The sequence below is a fragment of the Platichthys flesus genome, chromosome 2, assembly GCF_949316205.1.
Source record: "Platichthys flesus chromosome 2, fPlaFle2.1, whole genome shotgun sequence".
NCBI lineage: Eukaryota > Metazoa > Chordata > Actinopteri > Pleuronectiformes > Pleuronectidae > Platichthys > Platichthys flesus.
In genome coordinates, this window is record NC_084946.1 from 8,675,260 (window position 1) to 8,701,928 (window position 26,669).

A 26,669-nucleotide genomic window follows, 5' to 3' on the forward strand; every position below is an offset into this window, starting at 1 on the left:
TGCAGACCACACACACACACACTTGTTGTGTACACGAACAAACGACCCCCAAAGAAAAATAGATAATCTCTTTGTGATATCCCAGGCCGTGTGTTGTGCGTGTGTATGCCAGAGAGAGAGAGAGAGTTTATGCAAGAGGAATTAAGCTCAAAATAATGTTCTATCAGGATTTATTTTTAAAAAAAATCACAGCGTGGGAAAAGGAAAAAATACACCCAAGGATATGTAGGATATGAAACACACAAAACTAGACAGACACACACAAACTCACTAACACAGAGATATAGAAATAGAAATGTCAACTGGGGTTTTTCCTGATGTTTGTGTGTCACATCATGCCTGAATTTGAGAACCAGTCTAAGGCACGACCTCTGAGCCGAGAGGAACCTGGACCTTAGGTACGGAAACACATTTGATCTGGTCCGTCCTCCACAGAGGAGACAGGTTGACTGGCTTTCAGCAGTGTAACTCTTCACGTCTTCAGTAATCCTCAATCTGCGGCAGATAATGAGCGAGCTTTTGAGGAAACAATGAGATGAAAAGTAATAAGCGTTTGGGGACAAATATGTAAATGACATTAAACTAGTCAGTAATGACTTTTGAACTGTAAGGTAATGTGTTTATCGGGTCTCAGGTGTGTGCACTAGTATATGTCCTTATACCAGCATGTATAGTGTACTACATGGACTGACTGGATGTTGATGGGATGTTTGAGCAGCTTTGATGAGCGAGCTGAGTAGTGACAGATTGCATTAATGAGACTGTGAGCGGGTGTGTGGATCTGGTGGCGCGAAAAGCTTTGACACCATTTCATTCCCGGCGAAGGCTGCTGTTGCCATAGTGATTTTAACCGCCGTTATGCAACTGCTCCACTTGCAGTGGCGTCCTTCACAAAGCAATGGGCTTCCAGGACTCACATGCACACACCTGTCACTGAGTGGTATGTATGGACCAAGGTATAGCTTACTAGTGAAACTACAGTATGCATGTGATGAATATACATACACAGTATATGTATACACACAGTACATATATGCACACAGTGCGATGAAAGAATTGGATCATTTTGATGGCTGAGAGCAGCGAACTGACCCTGAGGCTGTTATGCAATGTAGACTAGCCCCCCTTCCCAGTAGAGTGGAGCTGGAAGAGCTTATCTTATCCATCCCTCCTCCCATCTATTCATCTATCTCTCTATAATCACACAGCACAGAAAAACATCACATGCATGTCCTTCTTCTGGACGGACTGTAGCTCTGCATCTGTTCTCTGACAGTCTATGCAACACGGCAAATACTGGGGTCTCAAACTGTTGAGTAAATACAGTGCTCATAAACCCCTCACACTAACCCTGCCCTGACCTAGACTCTTAAAGATTGCACTGTCTGTCCCTTCACTGGTTTACAGTAAAGACAATGACCTTTCATTGTTCTGTCCTGAAGCACCATGGGATAACTAAATGAGCCACTGCAGCTCCTAGACTGACAACACACAGTATGTAAAAAGCATTGGATAAACCCAGACCCGAAATATAAGACCAGCCACAGGAAAACTCTTATTATTTGGTAATTTACTATCTCAAGATAATTCAGATACATCATGATACACACTGTCCACTTACAAAAACATACAAAATATTTCCAGTTTGTTTTTTTGAACTCTTTAACTTAATTAAAACACAGCTATTAGTCATAGGGAGCATGGATCTGGGTATGCTGGACCTCATGGGACGAGCTATTCACGTCCAATCCCAGCGAGCCTGACAAATTGAAGAGGTCGCTATTTTAAGCATTAACTGAAACAAGCACATGGTTGTCATGACGTGATGTACTCTGACCAATATGTGTCAGAAGTTTCAGAAATATTCAATACACATGTAGGTATCATCTTAATAGAGAGTGGCTTAAAAAAAACTAACTTTCTTTTTCATGTATTGGAGTGATTGCTCATCTGTGTGTCAGAGAGATGTGCCTGTCAGTCAGTACATTCTGCTGAGGGGACACACTGAAGTGTTAGCAGCTTGTGTACTCTGTTGACACAAGCCTGTTTCTGCTTTATAGCTATTCTCCAAGAATGAGTTCTACTGCTGCTCATAGTGCACACATCTCCACCTTCTCTCGGGCAGTCTGTGTCGGCCTCAGACTGGTTAGAGATGACCAGGACTGGCTCACACACCCCCTGACACAACACCCCCCACCCCCACTCCCAGCCATCTCTATTTTAACATAATAAATTCTTCTAGACTGAGGGAGAAAGATCTAAAGATACAGTGTGTTTGGGGGGGGCCGTGTCTTGGCTGCACTCCACAGGATTACAGGGTGTCACCACAGGCTTGGCTTGTGCTCCAGTTACTTTGCTGCACAGCAGGTGACGGGACCGGGCTCATTCTGAGCTGCAGTCCCATCATACTTTCCGAGGTATCAGACATGAATCCATCTTTCATGATACACTTGTGCTCAATGCTTCCCAGAAAGAGACCATACATGGAGACAATGATGAGACAACCTCACCTCCTGGATATTTGCCTGAAATTTGATTACTGCAACATTTGAATTTTTATGTAAACAGGAAACCTGTGGGGTCTCTGTTTAACCCGGCGAGCTTGTCCAGGAGCAACTCCAAATATAACAGACACCGATGTTAGCACAAAGCAAAGGCTTTAATGTTCTCCTCCAACAGCCTGTGGAAAACAGACATATACAAGATAGATGTATCAAACATGTCAAATAACAATATCAATCAATATCATTATTATAACATTAATAATATGGAATGTAGTACACTCCATCCACATTCTTTTTCTAAATTTAGTTTATTTTATGAAACATGGTGAATAGATAAATAACTATATCCTCTGTCTCTGATCACTATATGAATATATTATCTTTGAGTGAAGATGAACAGGGAGGAAGGATGGCAAAATGAACAGGCAAACGAGAAGAAAGAGTGTGAGCTCACTACCTTTCTTCCCATCGACTGTCCTAGTACACATACAACTCCTGCTCTCTCAGATAGCCCTGTCTTGTTCCAAACAAACACACATTCAGCAGCATGTGTTTATGTGCAGGTTTGTGTGTGCAAAACGCTGAAACCTTTGGAATAAGACATAACAAAAACATTTCTTCTGTCTCAGACTTCAAACTGCCAACTCTATTCTCCTAACAGTGACAGGGTTAAAACAGAACGAGTACAATGGTTAAATCATTGTCTCAGTCATATAGACGCCTGCTCTAACTTACACACAGGTATGTGTCATTTCCCAAAGATCAACACGCACGACAGGAACGTCAACAAGCGCCGACGGGAAAGGGGTCACTTCGAAGGACAGCTACAACAAGGAGAGGAGGAATCTCTCTCCACCTCTGTAGTCAATTCAATTAAAATATTTATCCGCTCCAAATCATAACATGATCAAACTACCCGTTATCTCAAGGCACTTAACATATTAAGGTTGAGACCTTAAAAATTATAGGGAAAACCGACAGTTCGCTCAATGAGCAAGTACTTTGGCAACAGTGGAGAGAAAAAACTCAAACTCTCTAACTGAAAGAAACCTCTAGCAGAACCAGACTCAATGTGGGCGGCCATCTGGCTCGACCAGTTAGGATGAGCAGACAACCAATTGGGAAGAGAGGAGAGAAGAGAGGGGAAGGAGAAGGGGAGACAGAGACCAGGAACAGTTGTGTAACCATCACATTTACATAATAACAATAATCGTCTGGATCCTGCAGCTCTGGGATCAGAGATGGCAGCAGACAGACAGAGACTTTAAGTAAAGGTCCGGTTCTTCCACATTTTGGTGTACTTGTCCCTCTGTTTCTGAATTTGTGTGTCATGCCTGGCTCTGATCTGTGCTGTCGTTCTCCAGCTCAGATATGATGGTGATCAGGTTCTGGAGACCGAAGATGTAGCCGCTGTCCTGGCCCTTGTGCACCACGCTATCCTCCGGGAAATGTCTGCAGGTGGTGTGGGCAAAGTCTATCATCTTCACATCCACGACGGGGCTGAGGGGGTCGGAGTGGGCCAGGCTGACATCCGAGCTCCCACTGCTGCTGCTTGAGCACCTGCTGCTGATGTCACTAGACGTCGAGGGGCCGTAAGGGAAACCAAGCGCACCTGCTACTTCGCTCTCCTCCTCCTCCTCCTCCAACTCATCCAATTCGGGTTCAGCCTCCCCCTCCTCATTTTCCTCATTATCATCTTCTCCATCAGAGTGTTGAACCTTAGAGCGCCGGCGTGTGTGTTTACGGTGGGGCGCGCCATCGTAGATAATGAGCAGAGAACTGGAGTAGAAGCGGTAGGATTCGCAGGCTTCCAGGACCGCTTGCATCTCCCTGAGCCTGTGCAGCACCGGGGAGAGGAGCTCGTGTTGCAGACGCTGTCCGCTGTGGAAGAACTGGAACAGAGCCTCTTTGAAGCCAGGCAGGGGCAGCTTACGGCCGTGGTACTTGTTCATGAAAATCAGCTGGCCTGTGTCGGACTGGTACACCTGAAAAAGATGGAGAAAGATGATGAAGTTAGAAAACAAAAAAATTATAAACTAAATTGTAAAGTACTGCCTGAACTTGGCTGTTTTCCTGGCACTCATCCTTAATCTTTAGAATTCTGTAATTCTGTGAGTATTAATAGTATATATAAAATGGGTTTGATTTGAATATGTCATATTCAAAGATGGTTGACAGACTCATCTTAACTATTTTCAGATCATTGTTTCTGGCTACTTCTTTATAGAACACATGGTCATCTGGATTTAAAAACACATTTTTAAGGTGTTTGTGCCGAGCTATGCTATGCTGCCTGGAGGCTTAAATCCGACCAACAGATATGAGAGTGGTTTAGGTGATTTCATCTAAATAAACTAACACTTTCACACGGTAAATCTTTTTGTTTAAGGCAGTACCATGAACCCAGAGACCACTCTTGGTTTGAAGCCCACCTGCATGCCACATAGACGGACTCCTATTGAGGCTGAAGTGCTCTGCTGGCACTTGCGAATCTGCAACTCCTTCTTCTCATCCGAGGCATCGTCTCCATGCTGCCGCGTGCCCATCTTCAGGTCCAACACGCACGGCATTCTGTGCTTCCATGTCAGGTTCTCTAGCAGGATGAATTCTGGGAAGCTGAGTCAAGGAGGAAACAGTCAAAAAACCAAAGGCCACTCTTCTACAATAATATCTTACACAATTTAAAATAAATAACTCGGATTAAAAAAATCGATACCAATTTAAGTGTTTCCCCTGATCCATTACACTTGCATATATGCTATTATCAAATCTGTGGATGCAAATCACAGAGATCAAGTATCCTACAGGACAAAGAGCTTGACATCTCCAGTAAACTGGCTTAAGGTACAACTAATTACCACCTACATATTTTAAGTACGTATGCAGGTTTTAAGGTGTTTCGTTGCCATGTATTTCGACCAAAGCCACTGCATAATGACTCCTCACTCTTTCAACTGGGATTCTTAAAATCTGAAAGTAAAGAATAAAAAGAGAAACCACAGCAGCGTAGTTATCAGTGAAGGATACTGTGCTGGGTGCGGTGCTTGGCGTTCTCCTTCATCCTCTTTAGGTGCTGCTGGTGACACCTGAGACTCCAGGGGTTGTGTTTGGGCTGCGGGACAGCGTTTCTGTGAGACTGCTCCTGACTGGAGTGGAGAACCTCGGCCTGCGGCAGCCATGCCAGGTCCACATCCTCCTGCAGCTTCTGAACACTGCGCGTCAGAGGGAGAGAGAGATCCTTGTTAGTTTTACATACAAAGCAGAAAGGGGGGGGGGGGGGGGCTGAATCTGCCAGTGTTTGCGTACTTGGTTACAATGTGTATGTGGGCAGTACAACACAAAACCAGACTGTTATATTAAATTTGAAGGGCAGCCCAGTGCAATAGAGACTTTCCTTCACCATCATCCTCTGTCCTCAAACCTCATCTTCCTTAAGAATGCAGTTATGCAACCCTGAGGCTGTGAACCTCCCTGAGGCTAACAGGGCTATGGATGAGCCTCTAACTGCATTCAGAGCCTGTTTTGCCTGAGGTTATGTGTGTAAGTAACTGTGCATCATCAGTCAATTGCTGTGGAGCTACAGACAACATCTTTACAAAATGTCAATAGCTTTAACAATATCATGGTTGTGTAACAGTTCGGCAGTGACCATTGCACGATCTTCAGATGCTAGTTTCAGAATATCAGCAAGAAAGTGACTCACTTTCATCCTGCTTGTTGTTAGCGACTAGTTCCTCTACTTTATTACAAATCCCTGAGTGTGCTGCATCTGCATTTTCCCTTCGTTCTCACCTCTTGTCCTCGTCTTTGTGTGCGTGGTGGCTGCGGTCATCTTTAGTGTAATTTTCGCTGTCCATGAGCAGTGAGGACTTCACCATATTGCCCCACTTGATCAGCTGGCTCTTGTGCTTGCAGTCGGTCGACCAGTCCTTGTTCTCCAGTTCTCCTGCTGGGTCGCTCAGGAGGGGGTAGGCGAACAGGCAAAGGTTCCCTTCAACATCCTCCTCGAAGCTCACCGACACCACACCTGAGATAGAGATGGAGAGATAACGGTTAGAAATCTGTGTCATGGATCAGTGAAGAGAATGAAAAAGTTAAAGAACAATACAGGTGCAAGTATTGAGTGACAAGAGAGGTAGGGCCGAGATACTGAGCGCTCAAAGCAACACGGGAAAGGACAGAATGAAAGATGTAAAAAAGAGGAAGAGTTGGTCAAATGTAAAATACTCAGGGACACAGATATTGCTCTCATAAGCAGGTTTAATGCTAAGAAGCATACAGTAAGTTAGAATAATTACAAGCCCAAACACAAATGGCACAAGAATGACAAATTATAAAAGTCATAATTCTGACTAAGGCTGTAACCAATCAATATGCCTCATACAAATACATATATATTTGTATATATCAAATAGGAATCACAAAGCATCGGCCACACAAACAGAAAAAAGTTCTGTTAATGTGAACAGTAAAAATTAATAATCAGGAAAACAAGGGTTCCTGAATCCTCCACATCAAAGTAAAGAAACTCCAATAGAATATTTATATTATCACATGTCCCCCACTTGTTTGTATCATAAACAGACACAATCTCCATTACAGTGTCACATAATACTGCTGAAGGAGAGGAGAAGTGAGAAAGTACATGGAAATACAGATACAGAGGTGAAAAATGCTGACATGGAAATAAAAGCCCTGGTGCCGCAAAAAAATCCATTGGCTCAGCATGGGAAAGAGAAGATATGACTTTTAATGTTATCCCATGGTCGTATTTTGGATTCCTGGATATTCTTCTCATCCTGCTGACTGTGCACCAGAAAAGAAAACTGTTGAGCTCCTGTGCTAGTGCAGGCTTCTACAAACAGGACACCACAAGCAGGATGTCTGTTTGTAGAAGGTCCACTCGCAGCTGCAGCACCCTCCTGTGGAACAGTTTGGTACATGAAGGAACCGGGCAAAAGCAGCCGAGCAGGAGTAGGGAGCTCTGTTTGCTAAATTTACAAACAACCTACAAAAAGTGCAAAGCAAGTCTACAACGGCCTTTCCCACTGACATGCACATATGTACACAAAGGAAGAGAAACACAACACCGCTAACAGGAGAAATGGAAACGAATGTTTGTCATTACCTCTGTACTGGGGGGTAAACTCCCTGATTTCTGCAGGCAGGCTCTTGTAGAACTGATGCTCTCGGGGGATGAGGGGCTTGCAGATGGTCTGCTTCCCGAAGCTCAGGACGCAAGAATGCCCCCCCACCTGGTGTATGAAGGGCTCGAGCATCACCCCTTTCTCCATGTAGAGCTGCTGCTGCTGCTGCTGGGTCGGCTGCTTTTCCTTTTCCTCCTGGGCCTGATCCTCCACGGCCGGGCTCATCCTCCGCTGGCCCTGACCGCACTACCGCGGGCATGAGCCTCCTCCGGCTCGCACACACAATGCGCTCGGGGCCCTATGTAGTATGGTCACGCACATACTTGCTCGTCTTCTGCATGTCCGCAGAAAACGAGTCCAGTTATCTTGCTTAAGGTCGCGAGATGTTGGGAGCTGCTCCCCCGCGGATGTATCACAGGCCGTTGCTGTGGAGATCTGCTCTGCCTGTGCTGTGGTTCTGTTGGATGAAAACAAAGGGGGGGGAAAGGGAGAGACCCATACGAGGTCAGGACTAGAGCAGCAGCAGCAGATAGAGCAAACAGAGGCAGGTCCTGCTCACTCCTCGGCTGCACACACAATGCTCTACTGCCAGCTGAGAGCTGGCACGCAACTAGTGAAGCCCTCAAGAGCCTGACGTCGCGCCGCCCCGTTACAGGAAGTCCACCAATCAGGAGCCCGCAAAGCAGGTTGTTGGGTGGTAACCGCGGTCTATGATGGTAACACCTCGAGAGAAAGGAGCAAGCAAACAAAGACGGTGGTGGGAGCATAGATATATTGGTGGGAGGGGGGAGCCTGGGGGAGAGCAGAGGGGCTTCAAAACAAGGAGGAAGCATGAACCGGAACTCAGCTGTTTTTCTGTCTGTGTGACAGCAGAGTTTTAACAACCTGAGCAGCACTGTGTCTTCATAGTGTTGGGGGGGGGGGGTTAGTTGTGACCATTCCTGTCTATGTCTGCAACGACACAACTGCATTCCCCATATTTAGTCTGCTCTTATGACAATAGAAACACTTGCATTAAAGCCTGTAGATGCAAACACACAAGTCAAATCTAAACACAATGATGACTTGGCCTGAACAGTCTACCGTTTTCGGCAGCCTGTGATTAATGACAGCAACATTAAAGCTGTGCAAAATGCATGTAGGCTATTTTTGTTCAAGACTATTGAATAACGGCCTAAGAATTTCCTCAAGCTGCCAAAAAAACACTTGTTTCCTAAATTCTGGAAATAAACACAATACCCTTTAATGTTTAAACCTTCTTAATAAATCTGAAATAATGTTCTGTTAGTGGCAAAATGGACCCATCTTTGTGATAGTATCCACAGAGCAGAGAAGGGCCTCTAATGTTTAGCTAGAGCTGAAGCTTGGTGGGTCGAAACCAACATCAATGTACAGATAAAGATCACTTCAAAGGTAGATCATAGGTTCTACATCACAGGGCAACCCATTCCAACAGTATCTGAGAAACCTTTAAAAAGCTTTTGATTCTACCGAATCGTCAATGAGGAAGAAGAGGCAGATCCAGTGGATGTTGGTAATGCACCTTGCAGTGGTGGCCATCCACCAGAAGAAGTAATAGGAGTGGTAATCCCCAGGGTAGGGTCATTGGTCCAATATTTTTTTCCATTATGATTAATGATTAATATTAATAATGATGATGGAGCCTTGTGGGTAAGGGGAATGGATATTAAGTATAATATGGGAAAAATACAAGGGGCAATTACAGTTTTTCTCCATTGCTTTGGCTCATTTCACGAACCAGAAATGACATTCTCAGAGCTCTAAGTGCAATTGGCAAAATAGCCCATATGGTTCAGCACAACTACATAGATCACCTTCAAAAGGTCATATCTCACCCAAAACAGTTAACTCAAGTTTCCTAACCAAATCATTTTCTCATATAAATAGTCAGTGCCCCCAAAATGAAAATTTCCTTCTCGATTGCTGTGGCTCATCTCTCAAAATAACATAGATGGTTAGGCAAATCTCCATATAACACCTGCAAAAGGTCATATCTCTCCCAAAACAGACAACTTATCAGTCAAAACTAAATCCTTTTCTCATACAAATAGTCAGTGCCCCCAAAATGAAAAGTCCCTTTGGCATTGTTTAAACACTACAGGTCAAAATGTTTAGATGTTTTGTCAGTATGGCAGTGGACCATAGAAATATCCCTCATGTGCACATTTCAATCTTGGCTCAGTCCTTGAATGGTCACTGAATGGTTACAGTGGATGTTTTCTTTCCAGAATATTATGAGTATCAAACAGAAAAAAGATTTATTCAAGGTTTCACATAAAATATGTTTATTGAACTCATACTGCCATGGGAATTGTTACAGTAATTGCCATACACCATGGTTACAGTAACAGAAAATGTGTACAGCACAATATACTGTCAAACAATAAGCACATCAAAACTAAAATTTGGTATAGTGAGATAAGACCTTTTGAAGGTGATCATGTAGTTGTGCTGAACCATATGGGCTATTTTGCCAATTGCACTTAGAGCTCTGAGAATGTCATTTCTGTTTCGTGAAATGAGCCAAAGCAATTGAGAAAAACTGTAAACTTACTGTGTGATTGGTGATCAGATGTGTGAAACTCAACCTTGATTACTAAAGTTCTAGTTGCATCTGAAAATTAAGCCGATGATCAAAGATATACTTATTACAGTATATACCATGATGTTTTTCATGGTATTATGTGCCTTCACGATTTTGACAGTGGAGTGAACTATTGTGCAGGTGATGATGTACACAATGAAATTATGCCAACATGTTCTGCAGAGAACGACCACTTGACTGAGAAGCGACAGTCAGTTTTGACAAACAATATATATTCAATTGGTAATTGGGCTAACTGAAGGCAATTGTACCTAACCGTTTGCAAAGGTGGGCTAAATCATTTGAAATTTGTGCAAGCTGTTGGAAATTGTACTTGTCATTGCAAGGATGTGCTAATACAATTGCAATTTGATTAAAGGAATGAGATATTCCAATCTGTTGTGAACAAGTGCCCAGTGGTTTGGAGGTTTGCACGTGTTGTTTTGAGAATGTCATTTCTGTTTTCGTGAAATGAGCCAAAGCAATGGAGAAAAACTGTAATGTGGTAAAATTGTCATATTCATGGGGCTTTAAGTTCTCATTTGAAAAACATTCATGTTTCTCTAGAAAAGGACGTGTAAGTCTTCTGGTTTTTGGGTGTGTGGTACAATGCTCAGCTCACATGGAATGAAGTTATACAAGAGGTACTCTCAAAATGTCAAATATGAACTCGATAACTGCAGTTACTGCAGCAGTAACTTGCTGATCTTGTCTTGCAAGAACTTCTGAGAACTCATATGTTTTCCTCCATTCCATTTGAATTTCACCACAGGAGCAGTATAGAGGCACTTGCTGATTTTTGTTCTGTTGTTCTTGAACTTTAGAAGTTGTTTTCATATCCTTCAGTTGAAACCCAAAAATTGTATTGTGAACTCAAACACTTCACCCACCCCACAATCTGCATGCTGGTGAGTAGATAATGAGTGAGATGAATTATCCCTTTAAAGTAATTATCATCTAACAGTAGGCCAGATTTATTTACTGAGATATTTGAGACTCTGTATAGACTTCAAAATATTAATATTGTCACTAGTTTTATATGGATACCGGCACACAGAGTAATAAAGGGCAACGCAGGGGTGGATTTATTGGCTATAGGCAAGCATACATCATGAAGAAGTCATTAACATTTCAATTAGCAAGCAGCAAAAACAATAATCAAAGGAAACATTATGAAAGAATGGCAGCAGAGCTGGGATGTAGCTCACAAAGGGAGACACCTTTATGCAGTACAGCAGGAAGTGAGGACAGTGAGGACCACTTAGCTGAGGCAAGGACATACTTGACTCAATAATACACTGAACTTAATAAACATACACCAAACAAGATTATATGATTACTGTCAAATAGAGGAGTCAGTGGAGCAGATGTGATGCTCACTGTAATAAATATGTATGAAAAAAGCTACAGCGGAAAATTGCAATTAATGGAGTGGAAGAACTGAACTTGGAAATAGTATTTACCATTGGAATATGGAGTATGCTCCATAATCTGAGAGAGACAGGATTGGACCAAAAAATGTATTAAGGCCATCCACCACTAGACATAATGAAGAAGAAGGAGAAGCTATCAAATATAAAGGGTAAGACAAAGATGTCAAGAGAGTTTCTGGTAGTAAGAAACAATCATATATAATTTGATTAAAGGAATGAGATATTCCAATCTGTTGTGAACAAGTGCCCAGTGGTTTGGAGGTTTGCACGTGTTGTTTTGAGAATGTCATTTCTGTTTCGTGAAATGAGCCAAAGCAATGGAGAAAAACTGTAATGTGGTAAAATTTTCATATTCATGGGACTTTAAGTTCTCATTTGAAAAACATTTATGTTTCTCTAGAAAAGGACGTGTAAGTCTTCTGGTTTTTGGGTGTGTGGTACAATGCTCAGCTCACATGGAATGAAGTTATACAAGAGGTACTCTCCAAATGTCAAATATGAACTCGATAACTGCAGTTACTGCAGCAGTAACTTGCTGATCTTGTCTTGCAAGAACTTCTGAGAACTCATATGTTTTCCTCCATTCCATTTGAATTTCACCACAGGAGCAGTATAGAGGCACTTGCTGATTTTTGTTCTGTTGTTCTTGAACTTTAGAAGTTGTTTTCATATCTTTCAGTTGAAACCCAAAAATTGTATTGTGAACTCAAACACTTCACCCACCCCACAATCTGCATGCTGGTGAGTAGATAATGAGTGAGATGAATTATCCCTTTAAAGTAATTATCATCTAACAGTAGGCCAGATTTATTTACTGAGATATTTGAGACTCTGTATAGACTTCAAAATATTAATATTGTCACTAGTTTTATATGGATACCGGCACACAGAGTAATAAAGGGCAACACAGGGGTGGATTTATTGGCTATAGGCAAGCATACATCATGAAGAAGTCATTAACATTTCAATTAGCAAGCAGCAAAAACAATAATCAAAGGAAACATTATGAAAGAATGGCAGCAGAGCTGGGATGTAGCTCACAAAGGGAGACACCTTTATGCAGTACAGCAGGAAGTGAGGACAGTGAGGACCACTTAGCTGAGGCAAGGACATACTTGACTCAATAATACACTGAACTTAATAAACATACACCAAACAAGATTATATGATTACTGTCAAATAGAGGAGTCAGTGGAGCAGATGTAATGCTCACTGTAATAAATATGTATAAAAAAAGCTACAGCAGAAAATTGCAATTAATGGAGTGGAAGAACTGAACTTGGAAATAGTATTTACCATTGGAATATGGAGTATGCTCCATAATCTGAGAGAGACAGGATTGGACCAAAAAATGTATTAAGGCCATCCACCACTAGACATAATGAAGAAGAAGGAGAAGCTATCAAATATAAAGGGTAAGACAAAGATGTCAAGAGAGTTTCTGGTAGTAAGAAACAATACCGGTGTCTATGTTGTAAAAGACTCTTGTGATCTCCACAGCAGAGTTAATACGTTACTTCCTGGCTCTACCTGCTATACCCGGCTACTCCTCTGGCTGAATAATGTGGATTTGATGATGTTGTGAATGCGTCTCTGCATGTTTAAAAGGCAAACTGCGGGTAAACTCAGTAGCCGAAGCTGCTGGTAATACTCATCTTACACCCTTCCAGCCCTTTTTGACACAGATTATTGTAGCAGGCAAAATAACATCTGATTAAACCGCTTTCTAACTGCTCCTTCCATTCATGTGAGTCCAGCTTTAAACTACGCGCAGGAAACTATAACTAAGATGAGTGCAACTTGTATTATAACTAAAACACACAGATAATTCATCCCTGTATATAACTGCATTTGTGTACAAGTACATGTAATTGCATGTGTACTTAACTTAACATAAAGTTGTACAGTTGCTGGCTGTACACGTAACAAAGTCAGAAAGCCCAGCACTAATCTCTCTAATCCTCTTGGAGAACAAGAGTAAAATAGGCCATGTCAAACAGGTAGGAAATAGCAACATGTAACCACACATGTTTTTTTGGGGATATACAAACACACAAACACATCTAAAGGTAAAGAGGTGGGGCAGTCCATATCGCTCTTTGATACACGTAGAAAGCACTGATAATGATGTCAAGACAATTTGTGTTGATAACAGCTGACAGCAGTGTTGATATGTTGTAAACAAAATCATGTGATCTCTACATTGGAATTATGTCCTGCCTGTGCATGCTGCAAAACCCCTTCACTGAATGATGAAGAGGATTTTTTTTGCTGTTGTGAACGCATCTGTGCAGACAACCTCCCACTCAGTAACCATGTGTGAAAATCAAACTGCAGGAAAACTCCAGACTCAATTATCTGGACTTTCTCCGCATGTCATGTGTGAAAACAGCTTTAACCTCCTTGGCAGAGGTCTTATGCCCCACTTGATCTCACCTGATAAAGCTCTTTTCTGTCACTATAACTCCCTGTACTCAGAAATCTTTATTTCACTTCAGATGAAACCTCATCAGCCAGCATGTCACAAAACAGCTGACACAAGCTTTACCAACCATGAGTACGATAATCAAATCGAATATGAAGTGTAAATTCTGAAATGTTACGATAATACATAACTGAAAAAAATTATCCAGAGCAAATAACACAGAGAGAGAGAAGAGATGAAGAACGAAGTGAAAGAAAGGACCTTTAATAAAATGGGCCAATTCGAAAAATACCTATCTATATATCTATGTTAAAGAAAATGAAAAGAAATTATTGGACCTCACCGGCCCATAATGTGTCCTTCCAGCCAGTTTTTGTTCATTTCTCTTTGTGTAATGTTGCTTACAAAAAACCCTCACGTAGCAGACTTAATCTGTGAGCGTTCACCTTTCAACACTAATAGTTCAGCAAAGAGGACAGAGAGCGAGAGCCGCTTTGTCTCTGAGGTTATCAAATGGGGTCGATGTTATATTGAATCAAGGCCGCAGCAGCTCCAGAGGGCTTTACGGCACTTGCAGGCGTCCCAGTAATGTCCTATCAGTATTGAAAGGACTTGTATGGTGAGTTGATTGGTGAGGGTGAGGGGAGTAAGGGTGGGTGGGTGAGGCTTTTCTTTTGCCCTTGTGGGGCTATGTAGATTGGAGGAGGAGGAGACTAATATGGAAGTGGTGAGTGAGTTTAGAAATAAAACAGATTGAAGATATTGAGGTATTAGAGGGATACGTTAAGGGCAAAGTAACAAAGAGCACACATACACAAACACACACAACTGTTGTGTATTGATAGGCCTATAACATTGGGTCTCACTTCAATAAACACAACTAAAACCAACCCCTATACATATTATACATATGCTCATTATTTCTCGTAGTTCTTGGAATTGTTGAGTGTTTTTGTACACTTGACCTTATCTCCTGCAAGAGCCTTAAAAGATTTAGGAGGAGACAGATAATCTGAATGAGGTGGCATGAGTCTGGATTTAACTGGACCAATTAACGCAGCAACCAAGGAGATGCTTGCGTTAAGGGGACTCATATTCATGTGCTCAGACCCCACAGAGCTCATGAAGATCCCACATGCAGACAGGTAGAAACAGAGAAAAAAAATACAAACAAAACTACATTGTTAATACAATCACACAAACAGGCTACCTTCGAAGGCTCAAGCACCTGGCGCGGGCGCAGTGGAAAAAGGCTAATCTCACCTGTGTGGTGATCTTCAGGGTCATTTTCAATACTGATCGCCTCACATCACATCACCGCAGATAAACCCACAAACCAAATCCCCTTGGGCCAACACATACCCTAAGCCCTACTAAAAATATCATATGCTGTTGGAAGTTCAGACTGTGGAGTGGCTATTAATAACAAGATCTGCTCCAGGCAGCGTGCAAGAGACAAATAAACACAGGGATCATGCAGAGGGGAAACAATTCAGTGGCTGCCACAATGCAGCTACCAGCCAAGTCCTGGTGACCATTCCTGTCTATGTCTGCAATGACACAACTGCATTCCTTATATTTAGTCTGCACTTATGACAATAGAAGACACTTGCATTAAAGCCTTTAGATGCAAAACTACGAACTTTGACGTTTAAAACAGGGTCAAGACTGCCCCACTGTGTAACAATGGATGTGTGTATGTCCAAGCAATGGATGTGGGGTCAGTTTGAGGCTATCATGGAACTGTTTCCTTTCTGACATCTCTGGTCTCCTCCTGAACTGGAAGGTAAAAGATGACAAAGGGAGAGGAAATGGAAAATAGCGGGGAAACAAGTACATGTGAATGATAATAAAAAGGAGAACACAAATTGAGATACAATGGTGAACTATAATCATAATGATCAGATGCCTTTCAATAAAAATGTATACCACTGTATGTTTAATATCCTAATACATCTGATATAGTACAGCTTATTTCAAGAATTGATCCACAGTGAAATGGTGCATAGGCTTTACCTGGAGACGAGAGAGGGGGTTGTACAGACATAACCATGATTTACATCATATTTAACGCAAATGTTAAAGTTGAATTGTGATTCTGAGAGAGTGAAGGTATGCCCTGGCTAAGTTGAAATCTGATTGGGAGGACAGGAAAGAGGAAGATGTTAGATAAGGAAAATGGGTTTGCAGCTGACAGACGTCAGTGGAGCAGGCACAAAGTGGAGAGGAGGGTGGGATTAATACTGTGAGTGCTTAGGGGAAAGGGGACAGAAAGGACTTAGTTATCCAATCATTCAGACTCACAACTCTGCAAAGAGCAAAAGACACTCTCCCTCACAGTGTGTACATTCTTGCTAAAAAAGATCTATAGGAATGACAATGCTTCTGTTAGACTATATAAGGATATGTTGTTAGTGTCTGCTGGTTCAGCGGTTTCTGACTGGATTGTGAATCACTGAATTAAGGGAGTGCTTATAAAACCGTAAAGCTCAACATCCCTGTATCGGAAACAGGGCTGTGGATGTCCCACACTTCCTGGATTTAGGCTTTGCCTCACACGCTTGAACTGTCCCAACCTCTTAGAATCATTAGACAGAGACAACACTGGCTTCGGTCCATTGACACGATGCAGCTCTGGTCTGGCGAGGAACTGCTAACTGCAACTGAATGCCTCATGTACACTATGATTTTATCGCTGCATTTGATGTGCGCCGTGTCTCAATCTGGAAAAATAAGTCTTGTACGGTGACTTCAGACCCATATTCCATTAGTTGTTGTGATTCCAGCATTCTCCTCATACAGGCTTGGACTGGACCATTTCCCTGGCCATTTGGCTGTGTCCTCTCTGCAGCTGCGGAGGGTCAGAGTGCGTTGGCTCACCCCTACTCTTTAGTTCAGTTTCTTGGAAGCCACACAGATAGCACAGTCTCTTCTCTGCCAAAACAGCACTATGGCTTGGTCAGGGAAAACGTCTGGCCAACTGCCTCTCATGTGGACCAGGCGCAAAAACAAACCCGGTAATTCTACTCAGAAGAAAACAGTTGTGCAGCTTGTGAGAATTGGAGTGAGCGGATGTTTACATAAACGTGAACAAAACAATGACAGGTTTTTCAGAAGTATATTTTGAGTTTTCTTACAGGTACCAAAAGAATTTGTGTGCGGTCCCGACCTCTCGTACAGTAGTCTGCTATCATTCAGATCAGAAGTATTTCATTAAGGGATCATATATATTTCATCAGTTAGTTGTACTTCAGTTGCAGTTGTGCAGAGACGCTTGCTGGACTTGTCAGATGCCTGAGCTTAAACTCTCTACGTCTCGTGACATCTCGTCCACCTGCAGGCACGCTCAGACAACGAGCGTCAGATATGCACAGACATCTCGTAGCAGAGCGCACCATTACGATTGTAAAGGTCAGGTGGATAAGTCTTGACACATCTGGTAGCTGCTCAACACACCACACTACTTTAGCCTGTTGCATATTGTATAATATAACAATGAACAGAGGTGTTCCATTGTCTGATCCAGCACCAGCAGAAAAAAATGCTTATCAGCTATTATTGGACACATTTGTGTATCCATATCAGAGACAAAGACTTCCCCTTGACCTCCTCCTGTTACAGTCATCGATCGCTTCACTGTGGCAAGATGTTTATCCTGATGTACTGAACTCAAAAGTGGTTTCATATGGGAACTGTTGGGACTTTGAAGTTCTGATTACAGGACAGTGGCTTCCTCTGTGGTGTCCTGAACAGCATGCGCCAAACAACCATGCACTGAGATTTTCAAGAACAGAGAATTAACCAGCTCCAATGGGTTCTTCACGTCTTTTAGTGTTACCTAACTGATTGTGCCTTTGGCGCTCACTTCTAGGAGTTGCATTAGTGGGAATAGTTTTTTTATTATTTTAAGTAGCTCTAACCAAAACCTCCCATTGGACTCTAGCCTTACTAAAACTGACTCCAAATTAGTCTCCATAGAAAACCACAAACTTTTTCCAATATACACTGAATGTTTGAATGATATATTCAGTTTGGACTAAAACAATACAAATATTTGGTTAGGATAGATTGTGTTTGTTCATACAATATAAATCATGTGTGTGTATGTGTGTGTGTGTGTGTGTCTGGGGACCATTTTGACCCTAGAACTTACGGTGTGAGGGCATTTTGGCCTCACTTTTTGACCTACTTTCAATCAGCCGTTTTAGGGTTAAGACTTGATTTTCAGGTTTGGGTTAGAATTAAGTTTAGGTTAGTGTTTAGGTTAGGTGGTTGAGATGGTAAGGGCAAGTGGAAAAGGCTTGGGAATACATTTTGCCAGTAAGTGTCCTCACTAGACAGAAGTACACGATTCTGTGTGTGCAAGCATGCGTTTGGGTCAACATAGCAAGTGCATCCTTGAAATGTCCTTCCCTCCAAAGTGTGTCAGCTCCAGCCATCCCCTCACCCCGCGTGAGGTGACAGGATGTCAGCTGGCACATCTCTCAAACCAAATCTAAACACGCACCTCTGTCACCATAAATAACAGCAATCATACGCCTTATCACATACTATTCAAAGCTAGACACTGACCTAAGCGCAATGGAATGCCTTTGGTGTAACTCTCCACACTAAAGCTCTTCACAGACACTCACGTTGTTGTGCCCTGCTAAAAGCAAACCTGGACGATGCTACGTCTTACCCCAAAAAATTATGGGACATTACAGAGATGACAGCACAATGTCACACTATGTATATTTCTGACCACATCATTATAAGAATGGGAGAGCCAGAGAAGAATGGGATTGAATGGCGAATGAACAAAGCCCATAGGAAAGATAGAGAAATGTGGTGACACACAGTCACGACCTCGGCCAACTGCTATCCGATGAATATTAATCCTTGGAAAAAGCCCTCACACGTGCACAAACATAATACAGTAATATAACGCTCTTAGACGGAGTACAGTTACAACAACAACACAGAGGCTTGGTTTTCACTGACCTCAAGTCACTTACACACACACACAAACACACACACCACACACACACTCAGGGGTGAAAACAAGACACTGCTTGTACAGCTGTGCCATGCACGAACATCGGTGAGACACTTAAAATATTTCCATTGTCTTTATCCAAATAAGTCAGAGCTATTTGTACGATAATATTCCATACACCTTTATTTGAAGCTAATATGGCCTAACTAATGATCAAGAAGCAGACCATGACTCATGTAATTACTGAGGCTACCCACTGCTATCAAAATGTAGGAGGAAGCACCAAGAGGCTCCCCCACCATATAAGCAGGTGTGGTAAGGCTTATAAATGAGGTTTTATCTGTAGAAGATTGGGATAATACATAAAGCTCCACTACAGATAAGTTGAGAAAACAATAGGGAGATAATGAGGTCTGTGAAGAAACGCACGGTGGGTTTAGCGTGTGTGGGTAGTAATGTTGGATGCTCATACAGAGCAGTGTGGGCTGCGTTGGCAGCTCTGCAGTGCAGTTCAAGTGTTGTGCATGTGAGGAAGGGTGCACATGTCAGAGGATCATAGAAGCTCATCCATACCCCCACCCCTTGACAATCTTCACCCCTTGCTGCACTAATTCAGCCCTCATTTCCATCCCTTTGTCAAGTGAACATCCGGTGCTACATCTTCCCCTAAAAGAGCTGCATTTATCCTCTGTAATAAGTGCTTCATCCTCTCAGATGGCAGCCGACACAGCAATCAGACCCCCCCCCCCCCCCCCCCCCCCCCCCAACTCCTTCAATTCTGTACAATCACCTGCATGCACTGCTCACTATTCAGGTCCAGAGCTGCAGCTCAGGAGAATAAGAGAGTGAGGAGAGTCAGTGGGAGAACATTAACCTCTCAAACCCTCCTGACGCTACTACTGTTTCTCTGTCTGATACTCTCCTGAGCTTGAGCGCTGTACCTGGATACTGAGCAGTGCAGTTGAGAGATGAACAGGGTGGTGTTGATTTTTTCTTAGTGGGTGCTTATGGGTAAAACATTTGTTGAGCAGTTGATTTATCAAGGGTGACCTGCAGACAAGTGCTAGTCCAGAGAGGTCCTTACATACAGGAGGCTCAACACCTTTGGCCTGGCTCGGCATGGCATGCTCGAAGGACAACCCCTTCAGTCTACCTGCAAAGCACACAGAAACATGAACTCGCTAAACCGGAGGTCAACAGGAGTAAACACACACTCAGGCACAAACTAAACTAAAAGCCCAAAATAGACACTGTTGTTTCCATGCAACTGGCCTCTTCTACCCGGACAGTGTTTTCTCCATGAACGAGTTGCTAAAGTGAATTAATCCAGAGGGCAAACCCAACAACTGCACTCTTGATGAGTCAGTGACAAATAAGGATTCACTCTGCCAAATCGCACATGCCCTGTACGAAGGGAGCGTTGTGTTCACACGTGCAGTTGTGCAAATAGACAGACACACACACTGAGCACAAACAGGCAGACTAATTGCAGAAAAAATGAACGATGGGAATGACATGAACAGTGAGGCAATAAGTGAGGCAATCCTGCATGGAGCTGCAGCTCCATGCAGGACTTAAACACACAGAGAGTGTAAAGGGAGTGCAAAGGCAGAAAGTAGGTCCACTGGTAAAAATAGATAAAAGAGCTTTACAGAATGGAAAAAGGGACATCAAGAGTATTACCATGAGAGAGAGAGGAGTCTGTGGGACACAGAGGTTGAAAATATGTAGAGACGCTGATGGGAGTCAGACACCAGATGGACACTGCCATGGATTCTAAGTGTAGTGGCAGCACCGACGAATGCTTCGACAGTCCACCGACAGTGAGAACAGAGGTTAAATATAAACTCTGTAATCCCTCAACAAAAAGGCACTTAATGAGAGTCTGGTAGGATGTGAGCTGTAGGGGGCGGGGAGGAGGAGGGAGGAATGTGGCTGGCAACGGCCCAGGATTGTGCCAGGACCACATGGAGTACCTCGGCCACTCATCAAGTGGAACGGCTTCATGCTTCGTGTCCTCTCAATGACAAATACCACGCGCTCCCTCTTCTCTGCCCAATGGAAAGCAAACTATCATACCATGTTGGAGAACCATGCTTCTCCCTATCTAAGTGGGCTCACAGCAACTCAGCAGAAAAGTTAAGCCGGTTGAGGAGATTATCATATGAAGTCTCCGAATTAAAACCTGTCACACTTTCCATGACAGAAATGGTGACTAACTGGTCAGTCCCGGTCATTAGGCAGAACGAGAGGCCTGACAGTCACCCCTGCTGGATCGAGGAAAGTATCTGAATTATTCAGTAAGGTCAAAGAAGTGCAGCTGGCTCAAGGCCTGGGCCGCACTTTGATACTTGGGCCTAAAATGTGGCGCCGGCACGGTGTTACTTTCTCTCCATAACACATCTCCGGTACTGTTTCATCTTGTGCAACCACCTGGCTTCAGTTTCCAACGTCACTGAATACCATCACAGCATGGGCTGAGGTCAGCCAAGCCAGTCAGAAGCCAACAGCGTGAGGGGGGAATCCTCACCATATCTAGAGTAATGTATGAGCTAAAGACTTGTCCTATCCATAAGGATCAGATCCATGACTGCTCTAACAGACTCATGTGACTGAGAGGTGTTTACCAGTAGCTGATGTGAATTTTAATTTGAAGTGTTCAGGAAGCCAAATAAACCTCTGTAGATAAAGTCAAACCAGATATTTATGGATGCACAAAGGATTCGGTTTGATATATTATCGGCTTGATAATGGGAAACTTTACATTATTATTTATTTATTGGAAATTACAGCCAATAAAGGGGTTCTATAAACACAGTGGGTTTCAGTGCAGCAGTGCCTATCCAGCAGGCATTTGAGAACTGCAGATGTTTGCTAGATACAGTCCACAGGCTAAAGCAATTCATGACAGAATCCAATTTATCGCTCTTGATGGCCAGCCAGTTTACTGTCAACCAGGGTCTCCCAGAGACGGTTTTGTGAACAAATTTGTCGCTGATCTTTCTCCACAGCCTCGTTCACTCTTCGACCTGCAAACCAACGTTAGTCGAGATGTCCTTCCAGGAATTACAGGTCATCTGCGTGTCCTTGTATTCCATTAATGGCGGGTTATACAAGTGGTCATACTTTCGGACCTCTTCTGCCAAACGCTCTTCTATTTGATCCATATTCGTTCTTCTGAATCTTCCGTTGTTTCTGCCGGTATTATGAGGCATGAAACCGGAAATGTGACTCCGGAAAGGATGTTGTTAGCGGTCCAATCACAGCCTTGCAGGCTGCGTGAGGCTTGCGTAGCTTTGTCGTATATTTACAACAAGTTCGGTAACACGCACGGTACGCAAGGGGCACACAAGGGGCTCTTGAGAGAACCCCTTCTTGCATGTCTCTGAAAACGCAGAAGCACGCGCCGGCCTTAAGTGCATCAACACCGAGGGTACAAACCCAGAACAACAAGAATCAAGAAAGTAAAATTTCTTCAAAAATAAAGCAAAAACAAAGTGCTATAAGTAAGTGCCATTTAAGTGCTACCAAATTGTTAGTTTCAACCAAAAAAAAAAAAGGTTTATATGCAATGGGAAAGTAAAATTGTGGGAGTCTGTCTTTGTTTTGTTTTTTTTACACAAAAGCATTGAATACATTTATTCAATTACTAATTGCTGTCATTAAGTCATTCCTCATTTTATGTGGAATTTAAGGCAAGTTTAAAATTGTTTCCTTTGGTACATCACAGTTTACTCAGGCACACTGTAACTGATACTGAGAATACAGTCTTTGAGTTCTTACTTATCGATAGGGTCCGGCATATGAATAGGATAGATGTGGAGCTTTTGTTTATTAATTTTCTGTCCAACCACCGAGAGCTAACAAACTATCCATAAACTTTCATAAAAAAGGCATATCTCATTGAATAAATCACCAAAAGCTTTAGTTACTCAAACAGTGTGGTGGGAGTGACAACTGCCTCAAAACAGTGTGGCATCAGACGCAGCGGCCTTTAAACAGTGTGGCATCGAAGGTAGCTGCCTCCACTCAGGGGCAGTTTCTTGTTGACACCAATAAAGTTCCTTTATGACCTACTGCTGCCACGATTTGAGCTTAACCTCACTGACATGTGGACCTCAGACGTCAGTCCAGTAAATATGATGAGTTTGACAGCTCGGTGGCTGGATGATGATTTCAATATGAAACAGACATTGTTGCATGCAATCGCCTGTCAGCTCTATAAGAGCCTTCATTTTTTAATGAAAGATGCAATTAATATTTTGTTTGAACTTATTGTGTTTAATGATTAACATTATTGTTCAGAGATATTTCGAGGGCATTTCCTTATTTAGAATTTTTCTGCAAAACATTTGATAAGATGTATGTTACATGAATTCTAGAGAATCCAGGTTATATGATAAAGTTAAAGTAGTAAAGGTTAGCAGGAGGCAATACAAAGTAGAAGCGTTGGTACACGTTGGTACATTTGAAAAATGCATTAAAAGATATACAACAAGTAGCTAACACTTTAATGTTAGCACCAACTGTAACCACAGTCTCTCCTCAATGGCCACAGGGTTTGCTCTGGTAATGTTGACCATCCACCGCTGCCTTCGGGCTGCTTCTTCAGTAAACACGTTCCCTGGTTCTTCCACACAGCTCGTAACAAGGCCTGGCTCAGATAGCAGTAAACTGTTCTTTGAACAGCTCCCTGTTGAGGCTGACGTGATTCACAGCCATGTAAACACCAGCTGGCTGAGTAAACCACCGGGAACCCTAACTGTCAGGGCTGTGGCTGAGGGGTAGAGTGGTCGTCCCCAACCTGAAGGTCGGCAGTTCGATCCCCAGTCTGACCCATCTGCATGCGGAAGTGTCCTTGGGCAAGATGCTGAACCCCTGAATGGCGCCCCACAGAGTAACTAAGTGCTGCAAATAGATGCACCATATGAATGGGTGAATGTAAAAACTGTACTGTAAAGCGCTTTGAGTGGTCATCAAGACTAGAAAAGCGCTATATAAATAAAAAAACATTTTAGCCACCATACATTTGACTGCTATCTTACAGTTTAGCTATGTAACAATAATAGAAATTACAGATTACTTTTCAAAAACTGCTAGCAAATGCATGTAGACATATAATTAGTTTTTTTAAGAACCTGCTCTTCCACTCCTGCTTCTTTTCCTCAGACACCATTTTACATAAAGACTGGGGCCACATGCATGTAGTTGGTGCAGGGCACATCATACTTTCAAATATTAAAAAATATGTACAGAAATGCATTGTTTAGACCAGAATTAAAGTAGTAGTAGGATTAGCAGGAGGTTAAATGTAGTAACCATGCAGCTATTGAGGGCCCTGTGGCTCTGGGGTCACTGGACATTTGCCAGCTTTGGCTGGATGGTAACAGAGACTTGATCGGGTGGAACTTGATTAAATACATTTATAGAAGCTATTGCATTTTAGTACCACTTCTCAAAGTGAGTAGTTTGAATGTATTACTTGATTTTATTTCATCTGGTTCTACTCATCATCAGTAGGCCTTCTCCTTACCCGTAGATCTAAATACGTAGATACAAATGAACGATGAAATAACAAGTCGGTGTTAGAGTTTGCGATTCTACATGAGGGGAGTTTGAACACTTTCCTCCACTGGGACTTACTACATGCAGCTCAACATGCTGCATATCTGAACTTAAAACTCCCTGATAGTATGATAAACCAGCCAGGTCCACCTGAATCCTTTTCAGTATTTAAAAATCTACTTCTGTTTAACAATGATTATGTACAGATGTGAATGCGGACGTCTCTATTGATACCTTGCTGGGAATTCCCCACATACCTACACACCTTCTTTCAACGAGTTTTGCACGTAAGCAGCTATTTGAGTTAAATCACGTTTGCGCCAATCCCATTTCTTAAAACCTTGTTAAGTTCGCAAAGCAGCATGCTACAGTAATTATGGTTATAATTGACATTTTAATTATTTAGCACCTGTTCTTGATACACTCCTCGACCAGTGTGTTGTTCTTGTGCTCTCTCTCTTCAATGTGTTGTTGCCACTTGTAAGTATTTCTGTACTTCACCCACTGCAGCATACAGACATATAAATAATCATTGCTTAAAAACTCCTGTGGTCACATCTTTTAGGAGGAATTGAAAGAACTGCTTTTTCTTTTAGTGCAATGATGTTGTCACATCTTCTACTATGGCTGAGAAGCACTGTTACATCACAGGCCATGAACGCTCTTCTGCAGAGATAGAGCGTGGGTAAACAAGAAGCCAGGCTCTAGACAGTTATCAATAGACGCATGCTTCAGATGGCCACTCAATCCTGCCAGCAGGTTTTCCAGTGTGTGTGGGTGTGAGTGTGTGTGAGTCTGTGTGGGGGGGGAGATCCAACCCTCCAGTCATTACTTGTCATCTTACTTTCTTTCCTAGAAATATTACTTTGCTTCTATTTTAACTTTGTATCATTCATTAAGGCCTTGACAGATGGTGGGAAAAACACAAATGCACCACTCAAGTGGGAAAAAACACACACACTCAAATATGCACTGACAATAAATCACATAGACAGCACAGAGGTTGAGGAGATAAGCAGTGTGGGATCACATGGTGCATTAGGCAACTACCATAACCTCAGGCATTGGCCCCTGTGACATCCGTGACTTAAGGGGGAAACTACATAAAATGTGGAAGCTCAAGAACTGGTGATGTGACGCATGTGGGCTGTCCGTCTCCGCAGGTTCACATATGGAGCACGTATACTGGACTGGAGCATTTGGTACTGTCAATCTGTGGTGGATGATATAAGAGATCTTCATCGGGCTTGGGGCATGCAAAATAGGCGGTCAGCCAACCGCACAGACCCTGTATGTGACCCTCTAGATCTGCACTGATAGATAGACACAGAGAACAGGATGTGAAGGTTTACAAAGTCTAGAAAAAAAAAGATTTTATTTTGGGATCAAGAAAGTACATCCATCTATCTATCTATCTTACGGTTTACTGTTATTCTAACAATCATTTCCTTGTTCATGCCTTTTGATTAAGTCCCATGAGAGGTGCTTTTACTGGCAGGATTATTATACCACAGCATGAACAAATAATTTGACAATATTTGAACGGATTTTCTCGCTTTTATTACAGCAACAACCCTCAAAATCAAGCATTATGTTTCTGTGAAGAGATCAGACAAATGTCTTTCAATCGCATCCTGGTTCTAATGCCGTAGATTATCGCCCAGGCATTTATAAAGGTCACTGAAGGGCGGAGAAAGAACAACACCAATCTGAACGACCATCTACTCAGAACAATTCACAGAGACACAGGCCTCCCTACCCAATGTCCTTGGAGCTTATTCAAGAAACCATGAGTGGGTTCACTACTTTCTACTCAGTCAGTCTGAGAAGACAATGCTTCCTTTTTTTTCTCAAAGGACAAAAGAGAGTTGGTACTGTGTTCCCTCAGACAACCTTTACTTGTCCCACTTGCACATGCATCATAGTGGGGTTATGTCACAAGAGCTCCTCAACAAGACCATCTCAGAAAATCAGCCAGTCGGCCAGATCCCTCTTGTTAAGGGACGCACTTC

General features: G+C 42.6%; 1 protein-coding gene across 1 annotated transcript; it reads right to left on the reverse strand.

The window, feature by feature from the left end:
* Nucleotides 1–2,640: 2,640 nt before the first annotated feature.
* On the reverse strand, nt 2,641–8,455 carry LOC133961534 (inositol hexakisphosphate kinase 2-like). Its single transcript, XM_062396676.1, has 5 exons — nt 7,633–8,455; nt 6,297–6,531; nt 5,532–5,716; nt 4,937–5,112; nt 2,641–4,489 (listed from the first exon to the last, which is right to left on the reverse strand). The coding sequence occupies exons 1-5, from the start codon at nt 7,874–7,876 to the stop codon at nt 3,833–3,835; spliced, it is 1,497 nt and encodes a 498-aa protein (XP_062252660.1). The 5' UTR covers nt 7,877–8,455; the 3' UTR covers nt 2,641–3,832.
* Nucleotides 8,456–26,669: the final 18,214 nt, after the last annotated feature.